At 31.9% G+C, this 12,820-nt stretch overlaps 1 protein-coding gene across 3 annotated transcripts in view; it reads left to right on the top strand.

The window, feature by feature from the left end:
* The first annotated feature begins 294 nt into the window (after positions 1 to 294).
* The window catches only part of LOC123693540 (protein numb), a 33,606-nt gene continuing 21,080 nt past the window's right edge, over positions 295 to 12,820 (top strand). The window contains exon 1 of one of the 3 annotated variants that reach the window (XM_045638699.1): positions 295 to 535. Coding sequence is in view for 1 of the 3 variants with exons in the window: in XM_045638698.1 (XP_045494654.1) it covers positions 11,610 to 11,681 (72 nt within the window). In the remaining 2 variants the exon portion in view is untranslated. Of the gene's footprint in view, positions 536 to 4,575; positions 5,004 to 10,743; positions 11,682 to 12,820 lie in introns of those variants that run through there. The other 2 variants (XM_045638700.1, XM_045638698.1) reach the window with 2 other exon arrangements.

Raw genomic sequence — 12,820 nt, 5'->3', positions numbered from 1 at the left:
TTCCGTACGATTTTAGGAATTATATACATTTCCTAGGAATTGTATACAATGACGGATTACATACATTTCCGGTAACATATACATGGATTATACTTACAATTTATTTACTAAAATTATATAAAGAAGGATAAAAATACCGCTTTGTTTAGTTAAGATTTCTCGATTGTAGTTAATTTTTAGTAAACATAGGACTGTATATCAATTCGTCTTTTCCTAATCTGTACTAAGGTGTCGATTCAGCTGTCGAGTGTCGACATCGACATTTGACATTTAAAATTTGACACAAAACCGATTATTATTTTTCCTTTGATTATTTTTATCCCTTTTTGTAAAAATATTGAAAGGATATTAAATTATTTATGAAAATAACATGTTCGATTTATTTTTGTACGACTTTTATTTTGGCAAAATCATAAAGCTGTATGTGTAATTTGTGCCAATCGCAGTTTAGGTAAAATAATTAGTTTATTCGAATTCTTTATCATCAGACAGGATAATCCATGGATATAAATCGGCTATTGCTAATTTATGACTGGTAAGTACAGTTTCAATTTTAATTTTAACATAAGTCTGTTTTTAAATTTACGAAATTTTGAGTCAATGTTAATAGATAGGCGGGTACCTATGAGCTAAAATTTTAATATGTACACTGTACAGTTGTATAATTGGATATCGACACAGATCATTTTGCTTTAATATTTGTGATGCGTGCGTAATTTAAATTTTATAAGATTAAATAATTAAATTTACTTTGAAAGACAAAATTGTAGATTGTGTACTGTGTAGGTATATCTATTCAGATTATTGTTTTATCTCTCACCAATCACTTGGCCCGCCTTCGCCCATGCCTACATTGGACAAAAAAATGGCCTCAAAAGGTCAAATTGGTAGCATGGTAGCAGTTTCTGATTTTAATTACAATAAACTTATAATTATTGTCAATCATATCTTCATTAATACTTCTCATCTCCATAAAGTTCAAATTATTAACAATATCTGATTCTTTCACATTCAGTAAACTGCATTACTTTTAATTTTCTTTACCAATGTTGTAAAGAAAACCACTACCAAAATTTCTCTCTGTGACAAATTTAAAATTAAAAAAATATCACCTTTTGATTATTTTGAGACAAAAATACGACTTTTCTTTTTTCCATCGATAATTAATTTTTTTAGTAGATATAAGTCCCAGAAAATTCTAAGCCAAAATGAAAAATCTAACTGATATCACCTTTTAAGAATCCAAAAATAAACTAAATTTGAAAGTTTCAGATTTATGAAACAACTGGGAACACGGTGAAAACTTTCCTAACATTTATTTTTAATTTAAAAATATGTTCAAAAATAAAAATAAAATTTTTATTCATTATCACCTGTAGGTAAATCAATGACAAACAATTTCCAATTTGTATAACTTGAAGAACTTAATTTCGCTTTTAGATATCCCCATCTGAAATTATATTTTGTCTGCTGTCTGCTAAATTCAGGGTCATTCATTTTTAATACTATAAAATTATACAAAAGTAAAACTAAAATATAAAAAATACTAGGTTTCTACCCGCAGCCTCAGCCGCATTTTCAAAGAAAAACTTACCCTCTATATGTGTGCTTAATTTCATTGTAATTGGTTAAGTGGTATTTGCGCTAAAGAGTAACAAACATACATATACACATACATTCATCCTCACAAACCTTCACATTTATAATATTAGTAGGATAGGATAGGAAGGATAGTCTATCTATTTTCTTATTGCAATATTGTTCATACTTGTAAAATTAAATGTAAACTTGACAAGCACCTTCAACATCACAGCCATGAAGGTTGAATGTTAATTGTTTTCGTACCATTGCCTTTATTTTTATGGATAAGATATTTTCGCAAAACTCTTTTCATTGTTATTTTTTTTTAAGTGAAATAAATTATAATGAATTATGGATGCTAACTTAACAGCTTTATTATTATTGAGTCTTGCTAAAATTTTGGGATAACAACAAAGAAGTCTGGGTCTGGCTGAAAAAAAAAGAAGAACATATTTTGTGAAATTTGAGCAATGCAACTACAATTCTGTTATTTATATATTTTTTATCTCCTAAACTCATCCAGATATGACAAGATAGTTGAAATTTGGCTTCTGTATTTCTTTTTTTTGTACTTTTCTTACAAGTTAAAATTATTGAAGGAATACCTAACTGAAATATTCGGGACTCACTCTATAATAATGTGGCAACAATTTATAAAAAAAAACACAATTGAATTGGGAACCTCTCCTTTTTTAAGTTAGTTAAAATATAAAATTTAGGTCAATCAATTTTACTTCAAAACAGAATCTTTGCTTGGAATCATGTTGCTCTTTCGCGCAAAAATAATTAGGAACTGATTGTTGTTTTGTTATTCATCATCATCATCAGCCCATTATGTCCCCACACCCACTTCTGGGACACAGGCCTAGCAGTGGGTGTGGGAAAGATAATTCAGGTAAAGATAAAGCTGATTTTATGAGATAATTGTAATAAACTACTACGTTCTGATCAAAATAATTTTTCTTTTTAAAATACACGTGAGAGTGTCTATAGTTTTATAGCTCGATAAGCGTAAATAATAACGATCCCTAATACTACGATTTTGCGGTAAATTAATGAAAATTGTCTCAAATAGATAAATTAAGATGAATACCCATTAATAAAATATAGTAATGGGTATTATTGCACGCCACCCACAACGCTTAGCATGTGGGTGTGGTCTACTCTCGAAAGATCGCGTTGCGTCAAGCACCAATTTTTTTATTTCTATTAAAAACTAGCAAATCGGGCGAACTCAGTTTCGCCACCAGAGAGACTCTTTCTTTGCTATAAACTTCACGGAGCCCGAGACCTTTCCAACGAATTCAAAACCGTGGAAATCGGTTCGTACATTCTGGAGTAAGGGCGCTTGTGCACTACAAGGAATTTTACTGACCGGCATTCCGATTTTTTACGGTCCGGTGTGGCATGAAAAAACCGATGAATTGCTTGTGCACCTGTCCGTCTTTACTCGGATCAGTGCGATATAGTTCAAGGAAGTTTAGCGGTATAATGCTATCGTAAATGATTGTTTTAGCATTTTACATGAAACGAGTAAAAATTAAAGAAGGTGAAATATTATATTACTTCGTTATAACATTTAAAATGCGTGTTAGATAATAATTATAGGTCAATGTATATAAAATAACAATACCGACTTCTCAAATCTCATTGCCAACTAAAAGAAAGTAAAACAAGAGCTTGCTTTCAATTGGTATATGCAGTAAAAAGAGTAAAATCCAAGCAAGTGGGCATTCGAAAACAATTATACCTACAGCGACTCGTAGAAACAAAAAACCATCCGGAATAGGGAAAAGTAAAATGTCGGACAGTAAAATTACGTATAGTGCACAAGCTAGTATTTAGATTAATGGCGTGCCATACCGGACCGTAAAAAATCGGAATGCCGGACCGTAAAATTCCTTGTAGTGGACAAACGCCCTTATAGCGTCAGGGAGGAAAACCCGACTACTTAAACTACTACTAGATTAAAAATTTTAATAAGAAAATGTTTCATAGTGCAGAATCTATATGAAATCTATTACTATTTCGTCAGACTTTCTTCGATAATAATATTACAATGACGGCACACTAACGTATTTACAACATTGGTTTTATCATTTGTTGACTAAAGATAAATAGTTGTTATCATATTATGTTTAAGTATGAAGTTTGATTGAGATTTAAATTGCAAATTTAACTTGGCATTGAAATGATATTTCTTAGAATTTTATTAACATATTTTGCATCATTGTTCCAATTCCAACAAGAGCCAACGTTGTCAATCTAGAACTCAAGTAAGAGACCTAATTGTATGATATGAAGTTGCACTTGAGCTACTGAATTTGGCACTTATCTATTGGCCTATTTGAAATCATAAAAAGAGTTTAAAGATTTCGTATGTATGTGTTAAGTATGTTCGTTCGTTTTCGTATGGATGATCTTCAGCTACGTAGCTAGCTAACAGAGTGACCATTGACACATAAAGTGAAAGTCTGTAAAAGATTATTTTATATGTAACGCTTATTAGCCGATGGCTCCATCTTCGCCCGGATTGACCAGGGACAAAGAAAATAGCTTATGTTACTGATAATGATGTAGTTTTCTAATGGTAAAATAATTTTTGAAAGCGATGAGATAAATCGCAATAAACATGAAAAGAAAATCCTTATTTTTTATATGATAGACTACCTCTATATTTATTGGGCACATAGTTGAGCAAATTTTTTTTTCAACTTAATTTTATTATGATCCGAATATCACTAAAAATAGTATGTCCTCGATGGGACCTTTTTTAATTATTATGATTCGCGTGTGAACTAGTTATTCAAGTTTTGGAAATAATCCGTAAAACAGATGAAATCTTCCGCTCTAACTATATTTTAGATATTCTTATATCAGCACGTTAAGATAAAATTTAACGACACGTTTAATAGATACAACATTATACGATTTTTGGTATTTAGAGTAAAAAAAAACTAAGTTTAAAGCAAATTATCTGAGCGGAACAGCATATTTTTGTAATACCAGAAGTTGGCTTAACCTTCATTAATACCAGAGGTGTCGAAACGTTCGACTTGTGTGAATCAGAATGTGCCGGTATTTCACTTGGCGTATTCGCTTGCCTGAAATAGTCAGTGCATTGGAGTAATCTGTGGCGTTCACTTCATGAAAATCTACTTGCGTCTTCGCACTTGGCACGCGATGGACATCGAATCGATGTACTATTGATGATATATTAAGTTGACATTGAAACGTATACAGTGATATGATTACTGCTCTTATGAGAGGACATTTCCAAGATTAATACTCGTTCCTGCGGTGATTTCATAAAAGTGAATGTTAGTGTTGGTGCTATATTGTGTATATTAATCGGGCTGGCCATGTGTTTTGAGAACGCTAATGCGCAATGCTTATAAATTAGCTGGAAGGATTCAGATTAGGTAAGTGTTAAAAAACAAAACATTCTCCTGAATGAGGAGTTAGAAAGTAGCATCTTTGCTAAAGATAATTACATAAGGATGTGTATGTAATTGCTAATTAATTCTGATATTTTATATTTCATTATCTTGATCAGCTCAGACATTTTAAACGTGAACAGCATAGTTATAGTCTAAAACGTGATTGTAGAAAATGGAAGTTTGATTCGATCAGATCATTTACAATGTCTCCTACAGTGTCAATTGCATTATAGTAATTTTATCGATAAAGCCAACACTGAAATGCCCTTGCCCTTTGTCCAACAGGAAGAAGCCTTTAGTTTTAATAGAATTTTGATCAGGTAAACATACCAATTATTTATCTGTATATTTTAATAACGTACCTCTAAGTTAATAATTTTAAAGACACTTTTATCTTGACTTTGCCTTGACTAGACTTGACTCGGAACTTGTGCATTATTTACAAAAGGTAATGAAGCTTTACATCCAGAATCGTCGAACCAATATAGGTATTCTGATTAATTTTTATTTGTCTCATTCGGAAATGCTTGTAGGCCTCTTCACAATGGGCAGCGTTGGGTGAGTACAGGCAATCACAATAGTGTAGAAAAATATTTGAGTTAAACAACAGATTAATAAATAGTTACTACGCTAAACGTAAATAAGAAAATAGATATCCTCTGCTGTAAGCCGTAAAGTTATAAAAAAAAAAATATATCTTCTTAATAGAATTTGTCAATATGTAATACATCAATGAATGAATAAAATCTTTTGTAAGTCCCGACGAATGAATTTTACAAGAGCATACTGTATCTGTTTGTCTTGGGGTTTCATGGCTCTATGGCCTTTCAATGGACTAAAACAATTTGAGGGCGGGATTTTTAATAGAAATCTTTGTCGGTAAGGAATCATTTCTTATAGTTGTGGGATCAGAATTAGGCGATATTCAGCTCTCGATGGAACTTTTGTAATAATCTTCCACCTTATAATTTATTTCATTACTTATTATTTAATTTTAAAGAGGGATAATTTCGTTCGATACCTATTATAGGTATTTGCAACTGAAATGATATCTGGCTCGTAGACACGTAACTTATCTTTATAACATGTTTACTTCGTAGTCATGTAAAGTAATAGTGTGCTGCGTGGTATCATACGATCCTGCACGATAAGACCAAAGTATTACAATTTAATTGAAGTCTTTTACTTACTGACTATATTGTGTTACCTATTTTCGTTTTCCTTCATCATCATCTTCCTTGCCTTAGTCCCATTTTTTTGGAGTCGGCAGATCTAACACCCTGGTCGGCACATCTAACACTCCTTATTTTAGTTTTACCTGATTTATTAAAATTTATTTGACATTTAAATAAAATAATAGCTGTGATAATAGGTAGGTAGGTAAAATATATTACAAAAAAAAAACCAAAATAGTTAGTTACGTAAAATAACTTTAATTCACGTGCTGAGTACAAATTAATGAGATCATAATAGCATAATATCAATTAATGCGAACAATCGAGTCTTTTTAATAAGACTTTCTCAAATAAAACTCGTATTTTAAATAAGTTATTACATACATTATGTGTATTTAATTTGTCATCATAATAAAAAAAACACATTTTAAACCATAGTTACACTTGGTTCATTTTATAATTGTCTCACGGTTGATATTTTATATATTCTTTTGTACATCTAGTATTATTAATATGTATTAATAACACTGGTCTGCAAAAAAATTTTTTTTCGCGCTCCTTCTTATTTTTGCACAAGATTATTATAGAAGTGATACTTCTGAACAGAAATTAAGTTTTAAAAAATTTGTATCACGTCTAGATTTTTTGTAGTTTAATTAGAAAGAAACCCATTTTTTGTTCTAAGAATACATCGTTATTTTAATAATTAGGTTTGAATATTACAAATAATGTCAAGAAAACTATTAAAAACTATAAGATAATATAATTACACATTATTTACATTGTTTCAATTAGTAGTTTTCTTTTCTTTTAATATTTTATAAGGAGTTTCGCGACGAATCGATCAAGTAAAATCATCAATCTTTGCCGCCAACTTATTATCTATATTTTACTATATTTTCAGTTAGCTTTTCCGTATCTCCTCTCAAACTTCTGGTGAAATGTTTCATAGTGGTCACCGGATACTCTTTTTACAGCTTTAGTCTGCTTAATTTCATAATTTAATTCTTATCTAAGCTCCCGCATTTGCATTCCCTAGAGACCACACTAAAGACTCGCGATTTCGATGTTGCGTCGTTTAAAAATTCATAACACGTGATTCAATTTTGCTTTATGGTTGAAATTATTTACAAATTTCCATCAATTTATCAGTACAATATAAAAATTTTACCAAATTATTAGGATAAAATCATCAACCGTCACCTTAAAACTTTACTTTGAACTGAGCGCAGCGGAGTCATGATGAGAACTACAAAAGCCCATAAATTCCCTTCAAATTAGTGTAAAAATAATGTCTTCAGTAGATATCGTTCTAGTTTTATAAATTCAAGTCATTTTTGTGATTAAAAATATCATAAAGACCGAATAAAATAGCATTATTGCAAGAGAGACTACCAAACAATACAGAATTTTGAGGTATTTAAAAACGACAATAAAAAAAATTTTGACGTGATACAAAAAAACTGAAAGCAGAGTCTAGATTCAGCATGTTAAGATCTCCATGTTTATCATATTTTTATTCAAAGGAGGATTTCTTTGCAGACCAGTGTAATCTAATAAGCACATTTCATACAAGATTAAAAATGTACAATATACCTACCCATTCTTCATTTTCGCGAAAAAACATAGGTTAGTTAATAGTTAAATAATTATAAAGTTCAACTTACATTTAACATAACGTCATCCTCTTTGAGGTGGAAACGAGATCCGAATTTTGACCCATGAACCCATCAATAATTGAAAAGCGAAGCATTTACCACAATTTGATTACGATGACGTATAAGCGGCGAAAAGCGTGTCAGTCTCGGCATTTATCTCTTATTATATCCGCAACTATGTCTCTTGGAAGCATCGTCGCTCTTGCCGTTTTTGTTATAGAGGCTTTAGTGCTTCTTCCTGGTCGCCGGTTGAAGTAAACAAAGACGTTGTAAACGAGCTGCCTCGTGTCAGCCGGGAGCTCCACACGCGATTCCTCAACGCTGTCTATACCTCGTCCGTTGTATAATCTTCTCCAACTGAACATTGTCCAAGCAGTCATTGCTTCGTCTCCGTATTGCGCCGTTTTGATTAACAAAATATGAATACACGATTCCAAAAAATCTGTTTACAACGATTTTATGAGCTAAGATTTATGACATAAATAATAATTGTATTGGTCTAAAAAGTAATTGAACCGAGAATGCTATCATTAGGACTGACAGCTGACTACTGTGTCCAGAGCTGATCAAAGTTTGTGGTGTATTGAGAGTCTATCCACATATTTTTGATTTCCGGTAGAATAGCAACGTGATTGCCATTCAAACAACGTTTTTATTTATTCTCTGCTTTGCTGTTGGTATGCAAGATAAAGCGTTATGCTGAGTATCTAAACTCAAATAGTACTGCGTCCGTTATAAAAATTAACTGCAAATATTATTTTATGACGTTAGCTATTTATTTTTTGTTAAAGTTGATAAATATAGATTTTCAGTAAATTAATTGTCTCATTTGATTGTTTTATGTGATTTTTAAGATCTAGTATTACATAAGAGATTCCGTTTGTACTTCAGTTATTTTTAAAACACAAATATTAACCGCGAGGTTATTTAGCGATACGTAGAGGCAGGGTTTATTTTGAGTTTCGGTTACGCTTTCCAACTCTTCTATTTTTACAACATTTCAGGTGTGCTATGAGTATGAATATTTTCAAAAATATAGGTAGGTATAAACTGATGAAAAATGCAATTTAGCTAAGTACGTAGATTTAAAAATAAAATAATGTTATGCAGGTTACTTGTCACAAATGGATTCTGTAATACTTCGTGTAGGTCGTGTAGGTGCGCATGAAACTCAATGACCTATCATGAACGTCAATTCCGATAGGTTGATAGGTATGCGGCCTTGTACTGAATTGCGTAACCGACTTAATTGATGAAGCCCATCATAGACCAAACAACGATTTGTCTAATATAGGAGTTACTAAAACCAAACAATCGAATAAAATAACGGTAGTAAGTTTGCAAAAAAAAAAAATTGAATGCCGAATAGACAATAATAGAGACAGTAATTTAATGGTTACTAAAAGCGTATCAGTGTCATTGTCCTCGTTGCTTTTGTTTATGGTGGTGCAAACCGTTGTTTGTACTCATTATTTTAAGAGAAAAATAATTTACTTTCAAGTGAAACATGGTGGTAAAATTTGATAATTTCTGAAGTACATGACCAAAAAATAGTCTGAAATTGTATTTTGCTAGTAATGCTAGTAATTTGTAACAAGGGATAAAAAAAGTAGGTACCTATATATAAAACAAGTATTGTTACACAACACCAACGACACAAAATGCATATTATAAGAACAATTAAAGCTTCTACAAACTGTAATGAACCCTTCTAAGTACCTTGAAACTCGATCTTTCGTAAACGATACCGGGAGCTTAAGCTTTTGTAATTATTTTTGTACTAACACTTTTTACAATTGACTAGGTATTTATTTATATTAGAGTTTTAAGTTTATAGTTCAGTTTGGATGACACTGTAAAACACAGAGCTTGCCAAGGTTTGATTCTTATGTTCCATAAAGATGTTTTAATGGTCTTTGAACATTAAATATTATTATAATTTGGATTAATTTCAAAATAAATTATTTTTCAAACTTGTGAAGAAGTAATTTATTACAAGGAGTATCAAAAAAAAATTTGGCTGCTTATTATTATTTGATGAATAGTAGTTGCATTTTTTTGGATTTTTTGCTGAAATAGAACCCGGGGCGAATTATGTTTTACCTACTTAACTATTAATTTTAATTTTAGATATCTACACAGAATAAGATAAATATTAATAAAATTAAAAATTACTTAATGATTTTTTGTCGTAATAAATTTTATACAGACTCAAACTTTTGGTCTCAAAGGCCCTATTAACTTGAAATCTGTTAAAATTGCCTGACGGTAACGTAATGTGCGGTGTGCCTAACTAAAAAGCGTAGGAATTTTCTGTTTTATGATGACTCAAATCTATGACTCAACAAGGAGTTAAAAATGAAGTGGAATGCAGTTCTTGAATGCATTGGTGTCTGTCTTAAGATGTGTCAAAGAAAGATAGATACTTTCTAAAAATATATGTTTGAGAGGAACGTATGCGTTCATTGATGTCATATGTTGAGATGCCAATAAAACAAGCTCTCGTCAGTACCACCTGCGTCCGTCCCACTCGCACGCGCCGACAGCAGCTGTTGCAAAGATGCTTTGAGAGCTTTGGCATTTTGCTAATAGTTTACTCCAAAGCACGAAATACCCGGAATTCGCATACTCGGTAACCTTGACGTTTTGTACGCTTTCCAAAAACATATTCACATCATAGAAGTTCAGAATTTAGAAAATATTTAATATACCTAAATAATTTAAAAAACCGAAATTAATGAATTAATGAAATCATCCAATCCAAATGATGTCTATCTGCCTATGTGATGATCTCACCGGTCGTCAATGTTGACAATGCAAAGGACCGGTCGGCCGCGGGGAGAGGCACGGGACGCAAGGGGCTCCACGCTGCAGGGTTTGCGCGATTCACGCATGCCGCATGCCGTCAGCCCGACCAGTCAGTCCGACTCGACAGTAAAGTTGTCCGCCTCACGCGCGGCGCGCGCGCTCCTATCTTTTTCATTTTCTTCGTCTCCACACATTTTTGTAATCTAGTCAAAATGTAGGTTAGTGCTAAAGTGATATTAAAATAGTGCAAAGCCAGTGTATTAAAAAGTGTCTTAATTCAATAATCGCTACATGCTACGGTCCAAAGAACAATGCTGTGGGAAAAAATAACGTTCAGCTGGCATCGGCACTCGTTCCCAGCTACCTACCTACCTCTCTCCCCCCGCGAACCGGGTACCGGGTTCAATGCGCCTCTGCATTTATTCATCGTTTGTGGGAAAAATTGACCCCCGTTTTTAAATTTTTATTGTTAACGAATTCACACGATTTCGTTGTAGACTACCGCATCTTAGATAGCATCTTTCGAGTTTTTTGTTTTTATAAATCTGTAACTGGACCTTTTTAAATGAACCCCATGAATCAAGTGACATTAAAAGTTCTTAGTTAATTACAAAGTGATTAGTTAATTAGACAAGAGGAAAACAAAATTAAATTCACGAACAAGACATCAAGGTTGCTTCATTCCTCGGAACTGTATTGTTTGTTCCGTGCTTTGCCATGTTTGTCAAGTTTCAACTTCGTAGAAGTTATCTCATTGTGCAACGAGTGGGATTCATCTGCCTTACAAGAATATCAGTGTAGACGTGAATGTGGTAAAGGGTCGTTATGAAAATTAAATTTATTTCTGTGATTGTGTTAAACGAAAGACGGCACTGTGAAGTGGTTATGTGAGTGATTGAAGTGAATGAAGAATAGTATTACCTGATTTTAAATAAAATTAGGTAAACATGGGCAATCAGGGCTCGTCTCCGCACGAACCGCTGGATCATGTCCAAGCGCCGAATCCTGATTTAAAGATGGTAGGCGAATTTCCTTTCTTAATATTATGTATTATTATTATATATAATTATTATATTTACATGTGTTATTCTTTAAATGAACAATAATTTTATTTATTATTAGTGTAATTTTATTTTGTTATCAATTTTTATCATGGCACTGTTAAAGAATCGCCATATCAAACTATAACAATTACTGTATATTATCGTTGACCTAGTAAATTTCGTCCATATGCTTATTGCTTACATCATTTAGGTTTATGCTAACGATATACATAGCAAAGCACAGCAACATAAACATTTGCTTAACAAATGAATTAGTAGAGCAGAACTTTACGTACACTACCACTGCTTCAAAACTACAGAGATGAACCAAAAATAAGTAATAATAACCGTTAAATTAAATACATTGAAAAGTTAATATAAATACAATTTTGTATTTGTGCAAGCGATTAACAAACGCTATATAGGTACCTACATATATTATTTAATTATTCCTTCTTTATATAAATAAACTTATCTTATTTTTAAAATAACAAGGGCGGAAATAATACCTTTTTAATGAACACGTGTCTATGTCCCGATATAAATCGTTGCTCTTCAACTGCGTCCTGACTATTTAGTGCAACCATCTACCCTAAATGTGGGTCGCAATGACAACGCAACACAGGCAGATTAATTTGCACTCTAATGTTTACTTTACCATTAAAATATTTTAATCCAATTTGTGCCACTTCTTTTATTTAATATAAATGTTCAGCCATCATTGTATCCGCATAGTCTAAAGCTTTTTATCCTATTTGTGTAGGTACATTAATATCTACTTATAATTTGTGTTGCGTGATTCGAATGAATTTATAAATATTAATGAACAATGAGTTGTTTATTAATATTCTGAACACAGCTGACTTGCGTATTAGGTACCCGAAGTCGTTGTAAGTTAAACTACGTACCTATGTAAGTATCTATAACAATCACGTTGGAGCCCAGAAAATATATGGTTTCGATTGGTAGGTATTTTATAGAAAACTGTGCTAATTGTTTTAAAACCTAGTAAATTGCCGTCTGATTGTTGTTGAGTTTATAATCAAAACTATTGAAACACAGTGACAATTACAAGAAGATTTACATTATGTCAGTATTTTATATTTAAATTTGAT

The sequence above is a fragment of the Colias croceus genome, chromosome 8, assembly GCF_905220415.1.
Source record: "Colias croceus chromosome 8, ilColCroc2.1".
Classification (NCBI taxonomy): Eukaryota; Metazoa; Arthropoda; class Insecta; order Lepidoptera; family Pieridae; genus Colias; species Colias croceus.
This window is presented reverse-complemented; position numbering and strand designations above follow the sequence as displayed.